The following is a 27,864-nucleotide window of genomic DNA, read 5'->3' on the forward strand; positions in this document are numbered from 1 at the left end:
TGTGCAATAATTAGCTGATTTCGTGCTTTCTTGGGTCATCTCTCTCTTGATCTGTGACTGAGGAGGGAACTCTCTTCAAAATTCTCAATGATTTTGTTATTTATTTATTGTGACAATTTTTTTATTTAAAAAAATAAAAGAAATTGAAAGTTGGAGGATGTTACTGGACAGTCACAGGCTTGACTGTGACGGACAGGCCAATGAAATGGGTTGGCATTAATTGGTTGCACCTTTCACTCTTGCTCCACCAATCAGGACCCAGTCAACCTTCCATTTGACTTTTGTTTTTTTTCTTCTTTCCTCTTGGATTAATTAATCAAAATATAAAAAATTGAAATTATTAAACGAATAAATAAATAAATCAACATCAAAATCAAAGTCGACGTTTATATTTTTTATGCATATACGTGCAAAAATGTGGTAATAACAGAATATAAGATGCTAAACTTCTAATTTTAATTTTAGAACATATTTTAAAATAAATTATTTCATATTTTATTAATAAAAATTAAATTAAATAAACTTAAATAGATGAATCGAGCCTTAAACAAAATTCTAAAAGTATTTTAAAAAATTCTTTCAGTTGGCTAGCTCAGTTTAAGAAATTAACATTGCAGAACAAATTAAAATATATAATAAACATTAAATTATATTAATAATGAGGCTTTATATGAGATGACTATAGGTATAAGTACACTGAACTATGAGTAGCTCTAGTAGCTCATCTACCCTCATCAATAGAAGAATAAGACATAGAATTTCTAGAATAATCCTCGACGAAACTACTGCCTCCCGAAGCCCTCGTGACACCAGTGTTCATGCTACTAGCATTAGTATTAGTAAAAGCAGAGGTGGAGGTTGTTGTCCACCGTCCTGCACGGCCTTGAATTGCAGGTTTACCTGGTCTCGGCAAAGTAAATGAATCACTCGAAAGCATGAGATGAACAGAGTTCATGTCTGGCCTCTCAGAAACCGTCTGCTGACAACATAACAAGCCCAGCTGAATGCACATTGCTGCCTCATCACGATTGTACTTGTCAAGGGTTGGATCAACTAGATCCAATGACTGTCCTCCTTGAAAGAGAATCCATGCCTGTGTAAGAAAACATGAAAATTGTCAGGATTGAACTTATGAATTATGTTTTATCTGTTCCTATTATTGCACCTTTTTAGGCTTAAATCTCGAAACCTAACTAGGCCCTTTTAAGGAGAGTCAATTTTACAGCACTTCCTATCAGATTTTACCTCAATGGCAATAAGTTTTAAGCTTTCTGAATTTCAACAACAAGAGCTTACATTAAAGATGTGAAAGGTCTACAAGACTGCAAAATATCAGATGCCAGATACTTATGGCCTATCGATCCAACATGGATTCTGAACGATATTGCTTCACACTGCTGGAGAAGCAGGTGAAAACAGAAAAACATTGTGCAAGACACTGGTGGCACCGGCAACCAACCTCTGAGGGCACCAGAAGGTGTTTTGAAATTTGCAAATGATTAGTGATATTAAAAAGAACACTAAAATATGTGGTAAAGGTTCAAGCAGAGACTTCTAGCAGGATGAAGAAATCAATTAGAAAAGGTGCATATACTATAAATCGAAATCATTCATATGTATGCAAATAAAAGTTATCTGAACAAATGGATTAAATATGCAATTATGCTTGTCTTCATATATAAAAATTTCCAAAATATTTGTGGTTTATTTATGATGGCACCAAAATTAATGTTACTATAAGGGTATGAATCCCTGCCCACCTAGACAGCAGATGACTAATTATGACAAGATTTGAGGATTTACATTCAGAGCTATTTTTTGGATAAATTTAACTTACATAGCTCAAGAGGTCTGCCTTCTCTGTACCAAGACGGCTATCATGGTTCTTTCTCCCACTTACTATCTCCAAGACCACAACTCCATAGCTGAAAACATCTGTCTTCACAGACAAATACCCATGCATGGCATATTCAGGAGCCATGTAACCACTGCAGGCAATGGAAAAGGGTTTCCTTATTTTTATCTTTCCGAACTAATGATAAAATTAACCCAGGACAAAATTGAGAAAAAAAGGGTCTAAAGTTGCAAGGACAATTACATAAGAATAAGATGGGAATAGAAGCAAAGAAACTACTTACTGAGTGCCAGAAATCTTGAAGGTATTTACATGGGTATCATCCCCAGGGAAGAGCCTTGCCAAGCCAAAATCCGAGATTTTTGGGTTCAAATGCTGATCCAACAATATATTACTGGTTTTAATGTCTCTATGGATGATCCTTTCAGGGGCCTCTTCATGCAAGTAGAGGAGACCTCTCGCAATGCCTGCGACTATCTGAAATCGGGTTTGCCAATCCAAGGATGAAGACTTATACTTACCTGAAAAGTTTCATCACAACTGAGTCTTAATTTACCAAACAATCTATACGAGTTTCAGTCCGTAAATTTTCTTGGCAACAGAAGTGAATGCATACAAAAGGGTTCTTACCAAAAAGAAAGTAATCAAGGCTTTTATTTGGCAGATACTCATAAACAAGCATCTTCTCAGGTCCTTCTGCACAGCATCCCAACAATATCACTAAGTTCTTGTGCTGGGTTTTCAATAAAAGTTTCACCTCATTAATGAATTGTTTAAGTCCCTGTCTCGAATCCAGTGAAAGCTTCTTCACAGCCACTTCTTGACCATTTGGCATCAAACCCTGTAAGATATAAGCTGCAATGAGTAATAATTTCACAATTCTCCAATCACCTCCATCCCCTCCCAACCCAAGCAAAACAAGAAGTGTTAATCAAATTACAGAAACTAGAGGCATTGGGGTAGGGTTAAGTTAAGTTAAGTTCTTTATATATTACTAATCTGTTTATTGTTTAAGTGACAGACAGTGCAAGACTGTTAAACACCTTATAGATAAGATAACTTGAAACCAACAAAGGCAGCATCATGGTATAGAGCTCCATACACAGCAACACAGGATGTGTGGCAATGTATCAGTATACACATGCATACAAGGGCAATGGACTCTCCCTAACATCTGTTCTTATGGAAAAGTTGTTATTACCAGAACAACAGTTTCCAGATATTGTCTTTTTCTTTTGCTTCTTTCTATGCTCCTCTTTGCTACCCAGGTTTATTATTGTTGTTGGAATTGCACCATAAGGAAAAATAACTAAAAGACAATAGATGGAGGAAGTAATACATTTAAGATTAACGTTTTCAATCGACTAGAGATTTGCTGTCTCGAGTTTTTCCTGAAAAGGTAACTTCAGTTTCATCAATTCTAGCTTGAAGATCAAAAGCTTCCACTCACTAGATGTTGTGTAATGATCACATGGCTCAAATTAGGTCCAATCTTCACATGGAAAAGGAAAAAACATTAATGGTTTCTCAGTATCTGTTGGGATGTCATAAGTGGCAGAAGCATAAGAACATTTTCCATTATTTGAAGGTTCGAATTAGGTTGGTGGCACATGAGATTTTGTGCAAGTTTTCTCCCACTTTGTAGCTATGAAGATTATGGCCAGATGAAGCTCCTTAAAAAGCTCTCTTTCACTACTACAAGTTTGCTGGATATAAACACTCAGACCATGTTTTTCTTCAAAAATAAATGCTAAAATCCCAGATCAAGAGAAAGCTAGAAACATCCTTTGTCATTATAGTAATTCATACCAACGCCACCTCAATGCAATTTTGTTCACTAAATTTTGTATGATTAGTGAGCTTGTGAGATACGGTGGGCAGCCAATAGAAAGGCTACTTGTCGCCATCCCTCTCACACTCATCTTCATTCCTCCTCAATCATCCTTCTCCTTATATGTTAAAATCCCATTCTTCTTAAATGCTCTCACAAAAAAGGTGGTGTAACAGGCTTTTGCTTAAAATTTTTTGGTGTTGCTAATGTTATAGCAAAGAAACTTGCCTTGTTGCATCCTAGGGACAAACCACTGCAGCTGGATCATGAAATGCAAGTGATCCATTCCTTACATAATATTGGTGAATTTGTTCTAAACTACTAAAGATGCTGTTGGGTTATTGAATTTGGTACTTCTTGTTTGCATGCAGAATCAAAAGGAGAAAATACCCTTGGATCCAAAAGCAAATGAAAGTTTTGAAAGAATTAAAGACTATGATTTTAATTTTTCAAGAATAAAAAAAATGAAAAATAATTTTTTTAAAAAATAATAATAATTATGCACTAAAATTAGCTGAAATTTGTTTGACTTCGTATTAGCTAATAAACGCCAGCTCCATTCCAGCTAAGTAGAGCCTTAAATGAAGGAAAGAAAATACAATTTACTTGACTAGCCAAAAGAGGTTTATTATTATTATTATTATTATTGTTTTAAAAGAAAAAAAAAACCAAAACTTTCCATAGTTGACAACCAACAACTCACTAAATTTAGGACACGTACCTTGTAGACGGGACCGAAGCCACCGTGACCGAGCAGGTTAAGTTCAGAGAAAAAATTAGTAGCAATTTGGAGAGCACTAAGCTCGAAGAAAAGTCCGTGAGTGTCGGGGCCGTCGTCGGCGTCGTCTTCACCGGCGGAGCCACTTCGTACGGCTAAAAGGTGGTTCTCGATGCAAGAAAAGAGTTTAGCGAAGATGCCCATCAAGGACTGGGCTGGCTCGCAGGAATAGCAAGGGTGCTGGGGCAAGTGGCGGTTGTACGGAAAAGGTTTGTGATCATGCAGAAGAAGAAGAAGACAGTGAGAGGAAAAGGAGATGCTGAAGAGGAAAAGATTTGCCGCGTTGTTGTTAAGGATGTTGGCATGACATTCTTGTTGGTTTTGTTGAGAAGGAAATTGACAAGAAAGTCCATAGGTTTGACTTAGTCTGGGAAACAAATGAATTAGGTTTGAATTTGGTTTTAAAAATTCAGAGGGGCAGGTTTTTCTTCAATTTCGGGTCTTTTTCTTCTTTTTTTTATTCTATTCCCATTTTTTGCCATGTTCTTTCCTTTTTTTGAAAATTATGCAAATTTAAGCACATCACAAGGGACAAATAGTAAGGACAAAAACATAGGTTCAATTACTAATTTCTAATATATTAATCATCACAATTCATGATCACATATGTAAAGTCAACCACAAATTATGGCTCTACATTGTTAATGAGATAAAAATTAAATTTGTCAATCTATTAAATATGATAAATTAAATTTACTATTCATATTTGAAAGGGTATAATTTCATCATTTTATTTTTCAATTTGGTTCCAAATTTACCAAAAGTTAACAGCTAAAAAAAATCCGTGAAGAAATAATGAAATATCCTACAAAAATATTCGAATTTTTAACTATTTTCAAACCAAATTGAAAAGTATGGTAATAAATTTACACTCATTAAAAAATTAGTAGTTTTTATTTTATTTTTTTTTTAAGAAGATGGGTTCAAACTCGTTGCTTAAGTACGAAATTTGAATCAAAAGCTCAAATGTAAATGAGTATTAAATTTAATTCATTATCTTAAATGAAAATGATAAATTTAGACTTAAACCCCGATTCAATTAAATATCGACTTCTTTAAGCGAAAAGAAATAAAGAAAGAAAAGATGTAGGAAACAATTGCAAACATCCCAATAAAATGATTGAAAATGACCATGTTAATGTTGTCAAATGCACCTAAACCCTTGCCAATAACGCATGTAAAAGGTTCCCCCATGCAGATAGAATTCGAAACTGCCCGCAAAGAAACCGTTGTCAATGGCAGATAGGAAAAAATTGATTCAAAGTCAAATTTTAAATATGTCAACTTCACAAACGGGATCAAAATGTCGTTGCGTATTTATTTAATTATGATAAAATTTTATTTATTTTTAAATATTTTTTAATGGGATATGTGATTTTTTTTAATTTTGTTTTTAAAATTTAAAAATTTTACGATCGATATTTAAGATATTTTTTCTTTCCCAACCCTTATTCAACATTGTATTTTAAGTAAGTGATTCATCTTAATTTGACTAAGGATTTGATTCAACACCCGCTTTAATCTCGGAGAAAAATTAGTATCCATGATCTTAACGTGTTTGACAATAATTTTTTCGTCAAATCAAGTCATTTTCTTTCATCATGGCTAGAAAAATCTTATCAATTTTGTATTTTATGTATTATTAATCATTGTGTTGAGAGTTTTCCTTAAAGAGTAACTTACATTCTAATTCTCAAGATTTAGGGCACATATTGTTTTAGTTCTCGTAATTTAAAAAAATTTAGTGGTCTTAAAAAGAGTTTTATTAACAAGTGCTTTAAAATATTTTTTACAGATAGTTAAAATATTATTCTATGTAATAATTGTATTAAATGCCTTAGCTAACAAAATGTGATCAACACATTAAAAGAAGATAATATTTAAATAATAATCTTAAAATGTGTACTTGAATCACATATTAGCAAAACCTAAAAAAATGATAGGAAGAGTTTATGTCATGTATCAACTTATACTTCATGACTGAATTATGCCATTTGTTAGTCTATTTAGTTGGTGCAAATGAAGTTTAGTTGGAATTTTTTTAAAAAAATTGATAAAATTGACTTAAAACGTGTCTTTAATAGATACCATTTTAAGGCTTATTTTGTCTTCATTATTCGGTATGTAAAAAGAAGTCATGCAAACAATAAAACTAGCATCTAATTTCATTTTGCACTTATAAGAGTAGATTGTTAAATATAATCGAGGGTTACAAAATTATTTGACTTAAGAGTTTACTTTCTGCAATAAGTAGATCTTTTGGAAGATAATAGTAGGAACCCAAAAATGTTTTTATTTATTTTTTGAACTTTTATTCAGATCATAACACTTTCTTTATTTTTTTATTTTCTATTCTTATGTTGTTTGTTTCGATATGTTAAAATGGTTGACAACAAGTCATTTATATAGACTTCCAAAAATTTCTTCTTTAAGGACCCAATCCTTTCATCAAGGTATTTGTATGTTTTAAAGACATATATGCATGTTGCAAGATATCTCTTTTGGTATTTGTCGTAACGTGTGGGTCCGGGAACCCGACTGCCAGACGTGATATGAAAACACTCTAAAACTAGGAAAAAAATTAGGAGTCGCCACCAATCTTTTTTACTAGGTGCAATTGGTCACCTATTGACTTGATTCTAATCGATGAAGCCTTAAATTAATTTTAAGCCCACCGAAAAGAACTTTAAGCCGGTCTACGATTTTTTAAATCTAGGCTTGGGAGTACGGTTACGTCCGGGGACGGATTAGCACCCCCGGGACGCCCGTTTCATGAACGGTGCCATTCTTAAATTATCCTATTAGGCTTTAATTTTTAAGTTCAATATATTTCCTTAGTTGTTATTCACTTATTTTATCTCTTATTCAACCTAAAATGGAATGTAAATGTGAGGCAAGATGGAATGCATGGCGTGAGATAAAAATACCGGACGAATAACCTTTTATCGAGGATATTTTCTCGAATCCGCCCATCATACTGGTGGGACTCGAGGCATTCTCTCACCTAGGGAATTATCCGAGAAACTTGCCTTCGCAAATTCGACGAATAATTCCCATCATCGGAGTTATCGTACGTTTTTTTTAAAAATAATATTTTTGTGCATAATGAACCTAATACGAGCAAAAGCCTTTTATTAAAGATGTTTCTCGAGTCCTCCCATCATACTGGTGGGACCCGGGGACACCTTTTCACCTAGGGAATCATCCGAGAAACTCGTCTGCGCAAGACTTTCGGAAGATCCCATCATCGGGGCTTAAACTCGAAAACAGAAATATTTATATGCAATGCTATGCTAATGCAATTGTCTATTTTTTATTTATTATTTTTATTTTATTATATTTTTCATTATTATATTTTTTATTTTATTCCTTATTATTTTTTTATACCTTATATTTTTATTATAAATTTCTCCTATATTTCCTTTTATAATTAGATAAATTATTTATGATTCCATGTTATTTTTAGTGAACTGAAAAACTTTTTTTTTGATGATTTTTTGATGATTTTTGATGATTTTTTATTATTTTTATATTTTTATTATTATTATATTTTTGTATTTTTTTGTAAGCAATCTTTTATTCAAACCTAATGCCTAAAATTTTATTTTATATGTCTATATTTAATTCTATTTTTTTCTTTCTACTTTTTATCTTATTTTTTCTTACATAACATTTTATTAATCTATAGTTTATACCATTAAATATTTAATGTTTAATTTTTAAATTACTTATTTATTTGGAATTTCCTCATTGATAATTTTTACTATTTGTCTATTTATTATTACTTGTTGTTTATATTTTTTTTTTGAAGATTTTGTGTTGTTAAAATTTTTATTTATAACAAAAATTTCGGGATCTCGAAATCGAGGCTCTCCCATCGTACTGGTGGAGCCTTAATTTGGATCCCGAACCTAGGAAAAATGGACCCGGGATTGCGACTTCTCGCGTTCCGACCGACCATCCCATCATCGGTTTTGATTAATTATTTTTGGTATTCTTCTCTTAACTAAATATATCATTACCATAATATTTTATTTATAGATTCTCTTTCTATTTGTGTGCATAATCTATTTAGCAAAAAACTCTTACTTATAAACTAAATAATCATCTAAGCTTATATGTATATATATTATGTATCCATACATACGTTTTCTTACTTGGATCTAATTTTACTATAAAACATTTAATAGATTTACATGACTAGCTTAAACATATTCCTATCATTTCCTAACCATTTACTATATTTATTATTTCATATACGTATATATTTTTTGAACTCCCTAAAGTTTACTATCTATTATACTAAAGACTTTCACATTTTTTCTTCCATATATTTCATTTTTCTTATGTATATAATTCAAAAAAATAATAACACTATCATGAACAATGAATAAAAAAAAATATCATGTCCCAACATCAACAGTCCAAGCCCAAATCATTATTTAGTAAGCAGATCCATTACCTACTGGGTTGAAGCTGACCCACTGCTCAAAGTGGGTTTAAGCGCAGCTAGGCTTTGGCTCCCCTTCGATCTGGCCTGGGCCCAATCAACTTGTCCCAAACACACACTCTGGAGCACCACACGGTGCCGTTCCAAAAGCCTTTAAGCCGCATGATCTTACCTTCTCAAAACGGCACCATTTTACCTCTACCTACCCTATATAATCCCTCTTTTTTGGCCATTCCCCATTTTCTCCACTCGTTTCTCTTTCTAAAACCCAAACTCTCTCCCTTCTCTCTACCAAATCGTCGGCCACCCCAAAACGAGGCTCCCTTTGCTGCTCTCTTCCTATTGCTGGCCACCCCAAAACGGGGCTCTCTTTGTCGCTCTCTTCCTAACGTTGGCCGCTACTTCCACCCACCCTGATCAGCGGCAGCTAAGCCCTCAACTTTCTCCTCTCCAGCCCGCAACCAAAAATTTTTAGATCTTTCCCAAAAGCAATCACCGATCAGACCTCTATCCCTCTCTCTCTCTCTCTGCTACCGGCATTGGCTTCCTTTCACCCAAGCTTGGGAAAGCAAAACCCCCACCACCGGCGGCGACGAAAAGACTCCTTTGCCCCCCGATTTGAACTACCCAAAACCCAAATCCGACTCCCATAGTTGGCGGTACTAAAACCCCATCCAAAGCTTCCCTTAAAACGAGCTATCAACCCATATTTCTCATTGTAATTTGTTGATTTTTTTTTTGTTTTTTTGGTTGTGGATTTGTGGCTGCTAGGAAGCTTACTAGGGATTTTTTATTCTTGATGCTGCTAGGGTTTTTCTCATTTTTGGTTTCCAAGTTCCCCTCGGATGAGTGCTACAGTGGGGCTTTATACACTCAGCTTTTTGGCCGAGTGTAATGCCTCCATTACCCTGCCAGACGTGAATTTTTCGTGTTTGGCAAGTGAGGGAGGTGCCTGGCAGGGTGCGTCCACACCCTGCCAGTCATACCCCTCTCCCCTTTTCTTTTTTTTTTTTTTATTTTTTTAATTCATTTTTTTAACTAATAAAATTTTATTGTAATTTTTTAGTGTCTACAGTATTGTTCAAACAATTACCTTATGGAAGGACAACAATTCATATTATAAAACATAACTTTTGAGCTACAAAATGAAAATATAACTTTTCATATCCAAACTTTTAAGTAGTGGTGTTTTTTATTTGTTTTATAACCTTTGTATTTGGAAGTGTTTTTCCAAATATCACTTCATCTAAACACATAATTATTCACATAAAACGTCACTTACAATTTAATAATCACGTTATGTTATATAACCTTTTAATTAATGTGACTTTTAAATAGTCATAACTTTTTATAAAAAGAGATATATGAAAAAATATATAACTTTTCATTCACAACTTCTCAAATGAAGAAACATAATTTTTCATTTTAAAAATATACCAATATATATTAAGAAATACTTAATAACTTGTGAGTTAGCTGTATCTAATATTGGCTTTGATTACAATCTTTAACTTATATTAAGGGTTTTGGTTACTCATTTGAGATCTTTTGACAAATTTACAAATTCACTCTAAAGAATTCCTTTTATAAGTTTATTTACCATTCTCTAGTCACATCTTATTTCTTTTTCTCATAACCTGTTTCTCATTTGGATTATAGTAGACAATAAGAATAACACTTAGGACATATGAAAGAAAAAGCAAATGGATCCACAAATGACAAAACCCATAAAACTAATTAAGGGTGAGTATTAGTTGGTTTTGTTCAATAAATCGATTAAAATAAGCTTTTATACTTTTATTGTATTTAATTAAGTTTTTGTATTTTTATTTTGAATCAAATAAATCTTTATATTTTTTATTTTGAATCAAATAAATCCTTATAACTAAAAAAAAAAGATAAAATCTTGTGCTGCAATCTCTTACCCTATGAGAGACTTTTACCCAACCGCTGTTAAAGTAGGCGAACCCTAACCTTTGTTTTCCATGGAGGCGGATCCACCGAAAATTCCCAGAGAGAAACGAAAAGATGACTTAGATAGAGTTGGATCGAAGCGAGGCAGATCACGACTGGAGAGATCCGTTTCTCCCATGCCATTAAATGAAAAGATGGAATCCAATCGTCCTGATGCACTTGAACACGCTATGCGAGCGTCATACCGTAGTATGTTGTTACATGGTCACAATGATGAGTTTTTAAGGGAATCTGACTCGGAAGAATATGGTGAAATTTTCGAGGATATGGACTCTGATGATGACAATTTTGAAGGATTAACAGATGGGCCTTACATCAAACTATCAAAGAAGGACAAGAAGAGGATCTGTAGACCATGAAGGAATACCCTTATTGTGAAACTACTAGGTAGGAATATTGGCTACACTTATTTATGCAATCGGGTTAAACAATTGTGGTCACTAGTAGGTGATGTCCAAGCGGTGGATTTAGACAATGGCTTATATTGTTTTCGATTCTCGAACAAGTTTGACTTTAATCATGTTTTGATTGATGGTCTTTGGATCATTGCTGGACATTACCTTACCATTAGACAATGGACATCGGGGATTTTGCTCTAATGAGGCCTCTATCGACTCTGTAGCTGCGTGGATCAGATTACTAGGAATGCCACTTGAGTATTATGATAATGAGATCTTATCGAGAATTGGGAATGAACTAGGGAAGACCTTGAAGGTGGATTGTACTACTGCTTACGCGTCAAGGGGTAAATTCACCATAATGTGTGTGGAGTTAGGTCTTAATAAGCCTATAGTCTCAAAGATTTATATAGGAGGTCGATGGCAAAGGGTAGAATATGAAGGACTCAAGATGCTCTGCTTTAACTGTGGAAGATTTGGCCATGATATGGAAAGTTGTCCTTTGAGACGACAAGAGCAGGGAGGGTTATCAGAAGAACAGGCTCAGAAGATAAATCAGGGAAAAAAAAGCCAAGAGAAAGATTTTGAATCCTCCAAATTCGGACCCTGGATGGTGGCTAAAAAGACAAATAGGAGGAGTAATGGGTCATGGTCTGAACGTGGATTTCATTTGAAGCCAAAGATGATCTCTGAAGAGGGTAATCATAATGCTAAATTAAATTCAAGCTCTTGATTTTTTCTATTAGAGGAAGATGGTTCAACTCAAGAAGATGATGAAGTTATCCCAAAGACGTTGGAGCTTATGAAGAAACATAAGCTTATGAAAATATATGTCACGACACGGAACTCCTATCGGGCCCGTGACAACTGCCGTGACGTCCCGATAAGTATTCATTACCCCGAATGCTGATCGAAATCCCGCAAGGCTTAGCATCAACTTTCGTATCTCCCCGGTGAGCGACAGTTATTAAATCTCGCATTTCAAGAAATCATAAGTTGTTTCCAACTCAAAACAATAAAATATTATTTTTTAGCTCACAGGGGCATTTTCGTCATTTTTTTTGAAATTTCAAAATCCGTAAAAATGCAATATGTAAGTGGAAACACATATTTCATGATTTAAATTAAATTTTGAAGTCTAAAACATTCGTTTAAAGTAAAATTATAGCTATTTGAATATAATAAAAACATTAAATAAAATATTCTATTTTCTTAAAACACAATATTTTCAAAGTCTTCCTAAAATAACTTTTATAGCGTAAGAGTAAAATAAATTTATTCATATAGTAATAAAGATAATTAAAGTATGAAATTTCGTTTATAGTAATACGTGGGCCCCCAACTAACCAAAAAGGTGTAGAGCTACGAACCCTTACTTCCTATGATGCAACTCCGAGATTAATTCTCGTCTTAATCAACTATCAACAAACTGTCCTGAGCCTGAAAAATGGATAGGAAGAGGGGTGAGATTATGATTGCATAATCCCAGTGAGTAAATAATTACCATCAAAAGCATCTACAGCCGAGTAGATGGAGACAATATAAAAACGTTATATCTCAATAATGTTCATAACACAAAATTCGTTTCAATCTATACCAAACAATTTCTTTTCATCAAAATTTCCCGGCTTATGAATTTCTTAAACTTGGCCCCTGCCAGAATCATTCTCGCAAGTACCTTCGTCAAGGTATCCCACTAAGACCGCCAAGGCTGTTCAATGACCCATACCCATAAACATGTTTTCACATCTAACACACAGTCGTTCCTTGGGGTTGGCTGAGTCTCACTCTCACGTGGTGGCTCAAACGTGAGGTGCACTCAAATCATACCTCAGGAGATACTTCACCCAACATCTCCCCCCGGAGGTAAATATATAATTGAGTTACCGTGCTCCTCTCATAGACAGTCCACGGAAACCCCCACCACTGCAATGACCGTTTAATATACCACCAGACCCATAAAATTTTCAGTAGCTTAATATGACAAATAAAATTTAATCCAGTCTACCGAGACTAATCCAAAACTATTGATATATTTCATGCCAACCTCAAAAATGTAGCCATCATGCTACCATAGTGTCATAAGCCACAATTTCAATAACATATAAAATCATAAATTTCAACACAGTCTCCATATACTCAATTTTTCCAAAACAATATTTGATTTCAAAACCAGTATAAATCTCATTTTTATTAAAAAAATATTTTAATTGGAAAACATAATATTTTATAATTTAAACTTACTATTTAATAAAAGCATTAAACAAGTATAATTACTATAGATATTTAAGACGATAAATTGTCCACTCACAGTTTTAGGAGTCGATGTACTCCTAATCCCAGTCTTTAAGCACAATTTTTGTACTTTTACCAGTGTAATTTGCTCACCACCTATCCACAATGTACAATACATAATTCACCACATCAATGCTTGACCATTATAAAATCAATTCAGGCTCGGTATATATGCATGATATGATATACAACTTATCCGACTACCACTTAAATGCGGTGCTGACCTAATTCGGCATATTACCAGATTAAATCGATATACGCGTCCGTTTAAACTCCAAATTAATTTTTTTCAGTTTATATACCTCAATTGCACCCAAATTGACTTAATGTCCCTCAATGTGGTGCAAATTATCAGTTTCGGTAGCAAATTACGAAAATACCCCTAATGGGTAAAAATTCGTATTTTTGCTCCGAAAATTCTCATTATTTTTCTAGACTCATAATTCATCAAATAAACATCAAGATCATCAGCCAATATTCTCCTAGAAAATTCAGCCAATAATGGTATTGGAGGAAAATGAATTCTTTTCTTGTTGTTTTGTTTCTAAATATGCTAAACTAACTTAAAACACTAACATAGTTCAAAATCAAATTAATCTAACAACTTTCTCTCTCTAAACCCATATGATCAGATTTGAATCCATCTTCAAAACACATAATTTAACCATGGAAAATAAGGAGAAATGCATGGAAATGATAAATCTTAAGTTAAGCTTGAAAAATCATACCTTTAAACACTTGATTCTTTGAAAAATCACACTTTTTCTTTGAATTTTCTCACTCTAGGGTTTGTTCTTATTTCTCTCTCTCTCCTGCTGGTTTTGGCTGACCATTCCAATGAAGAATTCTGGAATTTTCAAGCCTTTTAATAGGTTTAATAAAATATTATTATTTTATTTACCTTTTGAATATTTTATTATTTTATTTTTTTCTAGCCATCTTTTTGACTTTCTTTTTCTACCACTCAATCCTCTTCACTTATCCATGTCTTCCATAAAATTTCTAGACTTTTCCAAAGTTTTGGTGGAGTAAATTTTTAAAAATTACACTTTTACCCCCGTAAAGTAAAAAATTACATTTTTACCCCAAAAACTGAAAAATTGCCCATAGACATATTTTTCATCCCTTATACTCATACCATTCTCCAATTTATCAAATGTGATTTAAATTCTCTCAAAATCTCAAATTTTGTCCGCGAGTGGAAAAATTATAATTTTGCCCCTAGATAGTGAAAATTTCGGTTTGACTCTGAATTGATCCTCGAACTCTTAATTACCATTTTGAGTCATCCCTGAACTGTGAAACTCTTAATTTCACCTTAAAATTCATATTTAAACTAGTTCGAGGCTTAATCGACTTAATGGTACCATTAGAGGTAATATCGTCTTTTAACGATTTCTCGAACTTCCTAAATATACAAACATTCTATCGAGCATGTGAATGACATTATAATTATTTTACAAAGCAGGGTTTGACAATATATAAGTTTTCATTCACAACTTCTCAAATGAAGAAACATATTTTTTCATTTTAAAAATACACCAATATATATTAAGAAATACTTAATAACTTATGAGTTAACAGTATCTAATATTGGCTTTGATTACAATCTTTAACTTATATTAAGTGTTTTGGTTACTCATTTGAGTTCTTTTGACAAATTTACAAATTCACTCTAAAGAATTCCTTTTATAAGTTTATTTACCATTCTCTAGTCACATCTTATTTCTTTTTCTCATAACCTGTTTCTCATTTGGATTATAGTAGACAATGAGAGCAACACTTAGGACATATGAAAGAAAGAGCAAATGGATCCATAAATGACAAAACCCATAAAACTAATTAAGGGTGAGTATTAGTTGGTTTTGTTCAATAAATCGATTAAAATAAGTTTTTATACTTTTATTGTATTTAATTAAGTTTTTGTATTTTTATTTTGAATCAAATAAATTCTTATGACTAATGATTAACTTCATAAAAATATTATTTGTCATTTTATGTTACAAGGTTCTAACATGACATGCTAACATGTCATGATTGATAATGATGTGACATGTTAATATTTCGTAATTGATGATAATGTGACATATTGATTTAGCATGATAATATAATCATGTGACATTTTTCACTTTTTATATCAATGTCATGTCAGTGTAATGTGAATATAAAATGACAACTCGTATTTGACTAATAACAATTAGTTAATCATTAATAATAATAACTTATTTAACTCAAAATAAAAATATAAAAACATTAATGAACATAATAAAAAAATAAAAATTTATTTAAATTTTTTTGAATAGTTTAAAACATTATTTAAGTATTATGCTGATAATCTTTAATTATGTTTTTAAAATTTAAAAATTTTATCGATGATGTATACGATATTTTTTCTTTTCTAATGCTAATTCCACATAGTATTTTACGTAAGTGGTTGGTCTTAATTCGACGAGGATTTGATTCCACGCCCAATTTAATATTTGAGAAAAATAGTATTCATGATCCTAGCATGTTTGACAATAATTTTTTAGTCAAATCAAGCCATTTTCTTTCATTGTGTTAGAAAAATCTTATCAATTTTATATTTTATGTACTATTAATCATTGCATTGGGAGTTTTCCGTAAGTAGCAACATTTAGTTCTAATAATTTAAAATTAATTTATTGGTCTTAAGAAGAGTAACGAGTGCTTTAAAATATTTTTAAAGATAGATAAAACATTTTATGTAATAATTATATTAAATGCCTTAGTTAAGAGAATGTGATAATTTTCAATGCATTAAAAGAAGATAGTATTTAATTAATAATCTTCAAAAGTGTATTTAAAGCACATATTAGCAAAACCTAAAAGATAATAGGAAAAGTTTATCTCGTGTATCAACTTATATTATACAACTAAATTATGTTGTTTATTAGTCTAATTTTTGGTGTAATTAATAGGGTTTATATGAAATTTAAAAGGAATTGATAAAATTGATTTAAAGTGTATCTATTATTTTAAGACTTATTTTGTCTCTAGATATGTAAGGGTGAATTATGTGAATGGTTTTAGGAATACGATGAAATTAACATTTAAGTTTGTCTTACACTCATGAAAATAGATCGTTTGATATTGTTAAAGTTTGTTAAGTTGTTTGACTTTAGAGCCTATTTTTTTCAATAAGTAGGTTATAAGGAGTTTAACTTATTTGAAAGATGATGAGAACTCAAAATATTTCTATTTATTTTTTAGGTTTTTATTTAGAACATAACATTTCTTGTTTCTTTTTTAAAAATATCTTTATATATTGCACAACACAACTTTTTGATAAAATTGTTGTTTTAATAATTAATTTAATAAAAAATAATCATTCAAATCATAAGATATAATATTTGAGTTACAATATGAAAATATAACTTTTATATTTAAACCTTTAAATTGTAGTGTTTTTCAATTATCTCATGACTTTTAAATTTAGAAGTATTTTTTTAATATATTATTTTATCAAAAGATATAACTTTTTACGTGAAAACTAATTACAATTCAATAATTATATTATGTGATATAATTTTTCAATTAATGTAATTTTCAAATAGTTATAACTTTTTTATATAAAAAAACATAAATTTTCATAAAAATAATATAATTTTAAAAATACACCAATATATCTGAATATTGATAATCCACGTCAACATACGCAATAGAAGAGCTTTAACGATGTTACCTGAATCCGATATTTTGGTAGACTACAAAAACTAAATTCAAACTTTGACAAAACTTGTCACCCAATGCAGCACACATGACACGTGTTAAAATCGAGTTATTCCTGGGCTGACACGGGATACTGAAATCCTGCGGCCAAACAATGGGAAATGTAGCGAAAATGTCGCAAGAACAGTTTCTGTATTTCCATAATTGCCCCCACCTGATAGCAGAATGACTTTTCTCTTTGGTAACCTGTCCTTTCCATCTCGCCCCATCCGCCGTTGACGACATGTCTCAAAGGTTCTCGCTGTCCGAATTGATTCGCTGATCGGAATACGTCGATCCGTCGAACATTATTTTGCTAATCAGAGAAGGAAAAGAAAGAAAGGAAATTTGAAGGAGAAAAAGGAATGAGGTCTTCGACGGAGAGAAGAATAAACATAGCGGCGAGTGCGCAAAGACTCGATGTTGATGATCGGATCTCTTTCCGGTATTACTACCGGATCGCCGACAATATTCTCAAACAGGTTTATTTTTTTATTAAATTTATTTATTTTTCCGTAGAATGAACATTTTACTTTTTGTTTTTGGATTCGGAAAGCAAATAACAAAAATAATAACCACATGGAGGTATGATGTAATTTCTATTTGGAGGGAAAATTTTAATTACTGTAATGCTGTCAGTGATAAAAGGTTATGGCAGCATCTTATAGTAGTTCAGGTAGGTGTTTCTAGCTTCACGGTATGCAATCATTGATGATGCACTCAATTAAGTTGGCGTAATTCTATTAACCCTAGTTTTTGAAGTAAAGTTCAAATTTGGCTTTCCTTCTCCTTCGGTTGTGAATTTTGATGGATAATTGAGAAAGAGATATTTTCATGATAAGCTTATGTTGTATGTTAATGAGGGGGGAAGGGAGGGGGGGAGGGGTTCTGTATGTGTTTATATTGAGGAGTTGTTTAATTTTGTGATGCCATTTACTCAAATGTGGATAGTAGTATAAAAAATTGGGAAATGTCGGTTCAAAGCTAAGAAAAGTCTTTAGATCCTTTTTGTAGGTTATTATTAGTGAGAGAGGTAGGCAATGAACTGTAAAATAATAGCTAAGGAAGTCATTTGGAGTGTAATGTGTTTTTAAAAAGCAGCAAAATTTTGTATGTGTGACACAAATTGTTTAGTTGTATTGATACTTGAGAAATGAGTTAATCTGAACTTTCTTCAAGGATTATTTTTGGATTTGGAATGTTGATGGATTTATTGTGGTTTCTTTAGGGTTTAATGCATATGTAGTACTGATTAGACTTATGAGTAAAGCTGTTCCCTTAGATTCTTGCTTATATTTTGTTAAATATTTGAATGCTCACGCTTTAAGTACCAAACATGAATTTTATCATGTTTCTTTAATCTGCACTATGCTTGTATGTTCTTTCTTAATACTGCGAATTATTAATTTCTTTCTCTAACTGATCCGGCTTCTTTTGATATACTCAATGCTCTCTAGGCTGATATCTTTCGAGCTGAGAAGAATATTATTGACCTATACATCATGCTTCTAAGGTTTTCAAGGTAAGAAAGACACTTTATTCTGGATTCTTATAAAATTCTTAAGTTTTATTTAAAATGCGAAAGCTACTTGTACCCTCGCCTCACTGACCTTTTTTTTCCCTTCAGTTTGGTTTCTGAAACAATACCATGCCATCGAGATTATAGAGCATCTTTGCAGAGTCAAAAGGTCTACTTGAAAAAGGTTTCTCTCTCTCTCCCCTTCCCTGTTTTATGCATATCCATTATTTTTTTAAAGGCTTGATATGAAATTTGATTTCAAATTCTTGTTGTAGAAACTACTGAATGCCTTGAGTGAGCTAGAGGATTTGAAGCCAGCAGTGCAACAAAAGATCAGTGAATTAAACAGAAAATATACATATCAAAGTAATTCATTACAGCAATCTTCTGTGAAAAACCAAAGTTTGACATACTATGGAGCGACAAAGGTACTGTCAGTGCTTCTTAATTTTGCTCATGAGCTGCTACTTTATTATTTATTTATTTTGTGACCGCCTTTTGATCACCCTGTAGTATAGGCAGAGTTAAAGTTCTTTCATAACTTTTGCTGCACGATTTCTGATTTATTCTTTTACTCTTGTAAATCCAGCTTGATTAAAATGAATTCTGTTGTTTATCTGACAGGCAGTTAGACCAGCTGCACGAGAATTTGGTTATTATGGTTCAAGAACTCAGCAATTTACATATGCCAAACCAATGGAAGAGCAATTCAGCAGAATGTAAGCTGTTTTCTTAATTTTAGGGGTTCCCACTACTGTTGCATAGAGTTCAGTATTGAAATAAAGAGTTGGTTTCTGCCCCTCAGTAGGAAAGAAAGGTCTATGTCGGTCTTTTTATCTCCTCTCCCTCTTCTCACTTGCCTTTTAATGTTTAACGTCTGTATGCTACAATAGACAACATTAAACAAGTATCTACCATGCAATTTTGAACTCTTTTGTTCTGTGCAACTTAATAAAGCTTGTGCTTTATGGCTATTCTAATTTCATCAATTGTTTACGAAATTGACAATATGTCTGTTAACAAAATCTTGGTTTAGAAAGAAATTATATGCATGTTCTCAAATTTCAAAAATGACAGTTTGAGTTTCAGTGGTTGGTGAAATATTTACTTGTTGATTCTATCTGAACCTAGCTTTATTCTGTTCATGATAGTTGAAAGATTGCTAAGCTTGTATCTGCTATCTAGGTCAGTTTCTGGTTATCTTTACTAAGTTCTTAATAATGTAGTAGTTCTGCTATTCTATACATCAGACATGAGGAGTATGGCATTGTTTGATGCTGGATACATCGAAATGGAAATTTGAAAATGAGGAAGTAATGATAATAGGATTCTATGAGGCCTCTGTGAATCCGAAGGAAATGATGTTTGACTAATGTTGTAAATTGGAGGATTAAAGGATGAAACAGTATAACTAGAGTATTAGATTTACCACTAAACTGTGTATAGAATGTAATCGTGTCCTTTCGGTGCTTCATCCTTTGAAGTGTTAATTCAAAAGCTACGATTTGTAGTAGGCTCTGAAAAGAAAAAATAGACGAAATTACATGCATGCATCTAGAAAAAAAGAGTAAAAAAGAGTAAGTGAATGAAGTATAAAGGTCTCTTTGAATTTAAAGGTCCATGTTAATCACATATTTAGAAGCATGTGAAATATAAAGATTGCTTGGAATATGAAAGGGACATATTAATCACATACTTAGTCTGTGTTATGGTGAAAGTTTTGGGTGAATTACAGGTTAATGTCCTGTAATTAGTTGCATTTTTGCTTTTGCCATTTTTTTTGAGTGGAAGCGGACACTTTGCTATCTAAGGTTTACCTTTTTACATTTTCTATTTAGCAGAGATAAATTTGAGCTGTAAGCAGTGATTTTGTGCTGGAAACATTATAAGTTTCACTTCATAACAGTATGTGTGGTTTTAAGATATGCATTTTGGTTAATTTTAATGCACCAAGGTACCTATTCATCCCATGGTACTCTTCTCTTACCTTTCAGGATTTCCAAAATAAATGATGTATTTCAAAAGAGCATATAATTCTTTACTTCTCCATATTATCCTTTGTTTCTGTAACATTAATTAAGAAAATTGTAATTCACTCTTATTTTCCCAAAATTTGTTCAATTTCTGAAAGGGAATTAGAGTGGCATGGGGAAGCAATATATTTTAAACTCCATATTTGGTCTCTACTGTCAAACATCCTTCATAATCTTTAAAAAATAAATTAACAGTAAATTTATAAGGTTAACTACCATAGTATCCTAAATCTATGCCAAAGAGGAGAAAAAATTTTCATAGTTAATGAAATTGTATTAAACTGGTATCCAGTTTTCAGTCTTTTTTTCACCTTTGAACTTGTTGCAATTAAATATAAATTCTTTTCTTTCTTTTTAAATGGTGAAATAGTGGAGTGGAAACATTTTGTCATGCAATCACTTAAAACTCATTAGAAGATTGCTTTGATTGTGTTTAAATTTTATATTTTATACAAAGTTATATGTTGCCAAATGAAGTGCATCTTAGTTTTCTTATTTTGCATGTGGTATAAGTAGTGATAAGGACAACTTACTCTGCCCATAAGATGGTGTTTGATTTGACTTTTCTGTTATTGTAACTGAAGCTTGTTTCCACCAAACCTTGTGTCCCAGCCCTAAGTCTGGAGTAATTTGATCCAAGCTTGTGCATATTGATTAGATTTTCTTGGAGTCTATTTGAATTGACCTATCAGAACCTATATCTAATATCGCCCAAGTTTGCTTCATTCTTTGGCTTTCAGTATAAATACTTACTCTCTTGAATTAATAGTGTTGTATTTATTTAGCTATTTCAATGTCTCTTTTATTTATTTTATGCCAGTTTCCTGGTTGTTTGGATTTTTCTGGTTGGTTTTAAATGATCGCCTATCACTACTCATCTGTCAGTATCCAGAAAGTATTTGTCTTTAGTTTTCACTTCCTGTAATCCCTTGTCTCACTTATAATTGAGTCCTTCCTCTCTTCTCTGATGTTGCAATTTAGAGCCCTCAAAGTCAAAGTTCCTTTTCATTAATATGCTTCCATAAGATGTTAAAGCAATGCCTCAAGTGGTGGAAGCATCAGATAAAGATCTGGCACTTTGTCCTTTTGTTTTGAGGACTTGTTCAGTTTTGAGTAGCATATCTATGCTCACATAGTAGAAAAATTCTTTTTTTATTTTTTATTTTTTCTGTTGCCAATTACTACTTTGGCTATAGTGAATTTGTTGTTATTGGAGCTGCTGCAAGGATTGTTTCATGGTGCATTACTCTTGCTTTGCTTATTTGTCTATTTTTATGTGGTTTTCTTGAATGATGATAGCATCTGAAGTTTTAAGGATCATACATATTTAATAGAGGTTAAATATCGTCCTTATGTTTCTTCTTAATGTTGTCATAAGAAGGCAATATTGCAAGAAATAATTCAACATTATAGTTTCTTTTTGGCATTTTATTCTATTATTTTGGTTTATATTTTATATTTTATCTTATCACAGAGATGGTTTGTTGGGTTTTGCTTCACAAATTCTGTACTGTTAAATGTTGCTAGCTTTGCCTTTCTTAGGAATTGAATCTGGAGTTTAACCTCCTGAGTTTAGTGCATGTTACAATGGAAAAGTGTGTTTGACAACTTTTACTTGTTTTCCTGCTTCTTTTAGATCATTAAACCTTCTGCGTCCAAAGGAGGAAACGCTCTCCAAACATTCTATTTTGGGTCCAAATGGGCTTTATGGGCAGTGGCAGCCACCTAAGAGTGATATAGGGGTATGATGATATCTACCTAATTTTCTGGTCCTCATTAAGAAACTTCGCTTACATTTCTATTCTTACTGCAGGTGCAATATCCTAGCAACATTGACCTTGCTCCTGTTGAAATCCCAAGGTCAGTTCCTTTAATTGGTTTTGGAAGTACTTAATTCTTACATCTTGTTGATCTCAAGTTACATAGATCAGTGTTAGAGGAAAATAAGATAATTTCTGGAGGCATCAAAGATTATTTAATAGCAGCATATTGCCTTTTAAGTAAAATTTGAAGCTTTAAAGAAGCCCTTCGTGCATGATGCTAATGTCTTTTTTATTAATTTATTTATATTGATTGCTTTGGAGAAGTTTATGGTTTGAATACATATTTATCTGACGCTATTTAAGTGTAAAAAGGTTGCAGCAGCCTGTAGAGAATGAACTTCCAGGGAAGAATGATCATAGCAACTCAGAACCTGAAGTACCAAACACAGAATTAACTCTTGCTGTTGGTGATAGTCAGAAGTGTCATGTGGATGAACCTTGTTCGATGATTTCTTTTGATGAATCAGAAACCACCCCTGTTCATATAAATGTTACCAGACAACCGTCTCCTCCACCTGTACTTGCAGAAGTGCAGGATTTGGTTCATGCTATAACTCCTCAGGTCACTGAGACAGATTGTATGATAGAGAATCCCTCGGCAGATGGTATTGTTCATTCTGAATCTCCTCTACAGTTGCACATTGTAAGTTTCATTTTCTTTTGATTTTTATTCTTAAGTTGTCTTCATCGAGAGTCTGGCTTCTTGGAATGACAATGAAAGACCTTTTAATGCTTTATTATCCTCTAGAACCCCCAATGTCTTGACGTGGCATTTGTATGTTGCAGGCAACCACAATGATGGAAAGCTTCATGAAGCTGGCTAAATCTAATACTGATAGGAATTTAGAAACTTGTGGTGTCCTTGCAGGTTCGCTTGTAAGTACTAATACCATAAGACCTTTGCTTAGTCTTGACACAATGCAGTACAAAAGTTTTAATATGATACTGTTATGCAGAAAAACAGAAAGTTCTATGTTACAGCTCTTATTATCCCGAAGCAGGAATCAACATCTGACTCAGTATGGCGCTCTCATTGTGGATTTACCATATCTATCCATCAATCAAATTTCTGTGACTCTCCCTTTTGTTCTGCTTTTAGCGGGTTATGTGATTTTTTTTTTTTTTTTATGAAGTGTCAAACGACAAATGAGGAGGAAATATTTGAAGTACAGGATAAGAAATCTCTCTTCCCCTTGGGGTGGATTCATGTAAGTGTTTTATAGTCTGCTCTCCTGTCTTTATAGTTAAACTTCTGCTTGGTTACAGTGGTCTTCAGCCTAGAGGTTTGCAGTTACAGGCATAATGGAGCTAAGCTAAGCTGAGCCATTTTAGTGAAAAGCTTGAGCTTCGCTTGAAAAATATTTGAGATACTGAAGCTTGACTTGATTTGGCTTGATTGTCATCTCAGTCAAGTAATGTGCTCAAAACACAAGTCGAACTTGATGCAGCAGTTAATAGAAAATGGATTTGATCATATATGTAGGGTAAATTATACATATATATGTAGGTATCATATTTAATTTATATTTGTGTTTATATTATAACAAATATGTTTAGAAATTTCAAACTTGAGTAACTCATCAGTTATTTCACTCAAAGCCTTTCTTGCATTAATGCATATTTTTTAGTTATATCTTTTAGGTCCATTGTATCATTTGTGTTTATTATATGTTTCTGGTTAGGCGTCTAATTGAATTAGCATGCTAGTTCAATAGTTTGCAAAAAGGTATCACTAATTCTTGTTTGTGTTAATTTATCAAGTTAAATGAACAAATTTGAACCAAAAATTTCAAGCTCATTTAATAAACAAACGAGTTGAGCTGGAATGTAGGAGAGCTCGGCACGTTCATGTTCATGAATAAATCTTATGAAAATTTTTGATAAAACCTTGTTTTGTTTGTCTTAAGTTCACTAATAACTTTAAAATCCTTTTTAAAAAAATGAGAATCATGAATTTGATATTTATATAACAGAAAGTAGGTGTGGCATAGATTAGAAGTCATTCATAATCTTAAAATATATGTTTTTACAAAAAAAATTTTCATGTGCCCAAAAATGAGCACTTGATAAATTGGGCCTGTCTCCATAAATATGCCCCTTCCTCTTGCGTTTTCTCCATTGAATTGAAGCAATGCAGCACATGAAGGCTTGCATAAGCCTAGGGGCCACTATGGCTGTGATTATTTCATTGCCACAGAGAAGGCTTAGTCTAGCCCTTAATTTGTAGCCAGGCATTACAGGTAGATAAAGGCAACCGAGCCCAAATGAAACAAGGTTTTTAAGCTCAACTTGAGAGGTATTTTTTCAAGCCAGATTAAAGTTAGCTGAGCTGACCCTGAGCAAGAGAGACTCAGCTTTGCTAAATTGCTTTGGTTCAACTTGGCACATTTGCACCCTTATTTTTGGTATAAGAAATCACTGCTTGCATTTTTTCTCATCTAAATTTGACATTATCCTGCAAAGTTATTATAAATGTGTTATGATCAGTTGTGGTTATTCTTTTTGCTATTTAGTTTTTGAATGCTCAGTTCCTAATTGGCTACCCTTTGTGGCATTGAAGTCGTTGCATGGGGCTTATGGCAGCATATTGCAAGGGATTAGGGGTGGGAACAATGCTTCAGTTAAAAGTTTGTGTGGTAAAATGAAATTAATCTCATATTTAGGGGTAAAAATGTAATTAAGCTGAATGTTTAAATTGAAGGCAACTATAATATAGACATTTGGAGTGTTCTCCGTTTTAAATGCTTATCAATTTGGTAAAAGAAGGAAAAAAGAAACAGAAACAAAAAATAGTTGAGTCCATATGTGCCTGCCTTGTACAGGGCCAGCTGAGGCATACCTTTGAATCCTTCTTTTTGTACAGTGCAAATTAAAAAAAAATAAAAATAAAGGGGTATTAAGTATATTACGGAAGCTTATGTAGCTCCATTTTGTCTCCTTGTTCTGTCTCGTGTGTATGAGCAGAACCGATGTTTTTTCCATGTTTGCCATTGTAGGATGGAAGGGGGCAGTAAGTAAATGAAATCTATCTTTATTTCCAAGTCATAGAATAGGACGCTAATATACTCTGACGCATTGCAAGTTGGTTGTGAGATCTGTTCTATATTTTAATTGGCATTCTGCATGTCTGATAGCATTTTCTTGACTGATATCTTTTTAATGTTGGAGGGGATAATTGTATTGTAGTCTCTATGCTGACCAACTAATTCTCTATGTCTCAATCCCAGACACATCCTACGCAGTCGTGCTTTATGTCATCAATTGATCTTCACACTCACTACTCATACCAGGTGTGCCTCTTCATATCATTATAAAAATAATGCCTGTTATTTTGGAAATATTTGTCAGTTATTTTGTTTAGGTTACTGCTATGTTATGTTGGTCAACAATTTCAATAAAATCAGTGCTATTTGGAGGTAGGGACAGTGTCTGCCACAAGAAACTGTCAGGGAAGGGAAGAAATCAGTGTAAATTGCATAGGACTGGGCTGAATAAAGTGAAAATGATGTCTTTCTTCTCTTAGATATCTCAGTGTTCTTGATTTTTAAAATTTTTGTTGTGGTTTCTTACTCTCTTGAAGATGGTCTTCCGAACCTATTTATAGCTGTATGTTTTGTAGCATTCTGGTTCTGAAATGGAAGAGAGACAGTATTTTACGAAACCACATTTTCTCCTCCTCAATTTGGGATGGGATTTGTAACATGTTGGCAGGAGTTACTTTCAGCATGCCAATCTGGAAATCTCCTGCTGTCTTCTGTTGTAGTTTCTCTTAGTAGCTCGAGATCCACACTTAAGCAGGATCTCGAGGAAGTGAGACCTTTGCGGTAGAGAAGCCAATATGTGTGTGTGTATTTAGTTGTTCTTTAAACTTGACAGAAATGATTGCTTGTGTATCTAGATTATGTTGCCAGAATCTGTTGCAATAGTAATGGCGCCAAGGGATACTGCGAGGTGAGAATGCATATTCTGATGATTAATGAATTCATTTATCCCTTGCGATGTATTGGATCACAGTTAAACTTCTCCATCCCTCTTGGAGTGCAGAAAACATGGCATCTTTCGTTTGACAACTCCAGGTGGCATGTCGGTCATCAGACATTGCCAGCAACGTGGATTTCATCCGCACGAACAACCTCCTGATGGGGGCCCCATCTACAGTTCCTGTACAGATGTGTATATGAATCCCAATCTGAAGTTTGATGTCATCGATCTTCGATGATCACAAATGCTGAGCATCTTGATGGACATGGTTTTGCTAACGCGCTGGTTGATCTACCATGTGCATATTGTTGATTAGAGTTGCAGGAAGTGTAAAAAAAGTGGCTGTTTGTATAAAAGGAAAAGGGACTGTTGGGGAACATACTACAATACTATTTCCTATTTCCATCTTTAGGAATTACTGAATTAGAAAATCTGCATATGGAAATGGAAAAAATTCAAGAGGCTTGCTTTGGGTTCTATTCTTTATGTATTAAACAAGAGAGCTTCTGATTCATTTCTAGTTGAACTGGATCCCTAATTGTTCCCTTGCATACTTATTCTTTTTATTTATTTTATTTTAAAATAAATAATAATTATATGATAAAGTATAAATATTTTTGAAGTGTAAAACTAATTGTTTATGAAGAAAAGATAATTATATATAAGCGACAACTGATATCTTTAATGAATGTCAATCGATGCAATTAGAGTAGTATCAAATTTTTGATGAATCTTAGTAATATTAATAAATAAAAAATATTTAAAATGGTCAATTAAAAATATAAATGAATAAAATAGGATATATTCATTAATGAAAATCATTTCAAGCATTTAGAATTTTTTTTATATTTTAAAATTAAGTAAATTTTATTATAAAAAACATAATTATTAATATTTATATAAAAAGAAAAATTTGTTTGCCTTTCTCTCATAGGGCCAACCCCAAGAAAGTAGAGTTGGTCGCTTTTTTACTCGGTATTCTAAAGAAGGGAGGCCTGGAAAACACTTGACATCTTTTGAAAAGAGTTACAAAACAACTTTTGTCAGAAAAGCCACACTTTGATTCCCAGTCAAAACAATGGAAAGAAAGAAAGGCTTGCTTCTTCCATCACCTCTTTTTTCTCCTCTCTTGCTTTTTGCCCAAATTCTCATCATCCTTCAACAAAGCATCTTTAAGACTTGCTCTACTCTCACCTTG

General features: G+C 32.8%; 2 protein-coding genes across 2 annotated transcripts; one reads left to right on the top strand and one right to left on the bottom strand.

Annotated features, from left to right (window-relative positions):
* Positions 1-623: 623 nt before the first annotated feature.
* On the bottom strand, positions 624-4,811 carry LOC18604144 (cysteine-rich receptor-like protein kinase 44). The gene is made up of 5 exons (XM_018116849.2): positions 4,408-4,811; positions 2,486-2,696; positions 2,139-2,376; positions 1,838-1,988; positions 624-1,093 (listed from the first exon to the last, which is right to left on the bottom strand). Exons 1-5 carry the CDS (start codon positions 4,606-4,608, stop codon positions 722-724), a joined length of 1,173 nt encoding a protein of 390 aa, XP_017972338.1. The 5' UTR covers positions 4,609-4,811; the 3' UTR covers positions 624-721.
* A 12,648-nt stretch (positions 4,812-17,459) lies between these two features.
* AMSH1 (associated molecule with the SH3 domain of STAM 1) lies at positions 17,460-27,217 on the top strand. Its single transcript, XM_007036490.3, has 14 exons — positions 17,460-17,792; positions 18,768-18,832; positions 18,938-19,013; positions 19,105-19,257; positions 19,454-19,548; positions 22,499-22,604; positions 22,676-22,722; positions 22,998-23,328; positions 23,472-23,561; positions 23,642-23,704; positions 23,819-23,893; positions 25,913-25,975; positions 26,584-26,636; positions 26,730-27,217. The coding sequence occupies exons 1-14, from the start codon at positions 17,676-17,678 to the stop codon at positions 26,902-26,904; spliced, it is 1,509 nt and encodes a 502-aa protein (XP_007036552.3). The 5' UTR covers positions 17,460-17,675; the 3' UTR covers positions 26,905-27,217.
* The last annotated feature ends 647 nt before the right edge of the window (positions 27,218-27,864 follow it).

The sequence above is a fragment of the Theobroma cacao genome, chromosome 3 (assembly GCF_053813885.1).
Source record: "Theobroma cacao isolate CCN51 chromosome 3, ASM5381388v1, whole genome shotgun sequence".
In the NCBI taxonomy this organism is placed as follows: domain Eukaryota; kingdom Viridiplantae; phylum Streptophyta; class Magnoliopsida; order Malvales; family Malvaceae; genus Theobroma; species Theobroma cacao.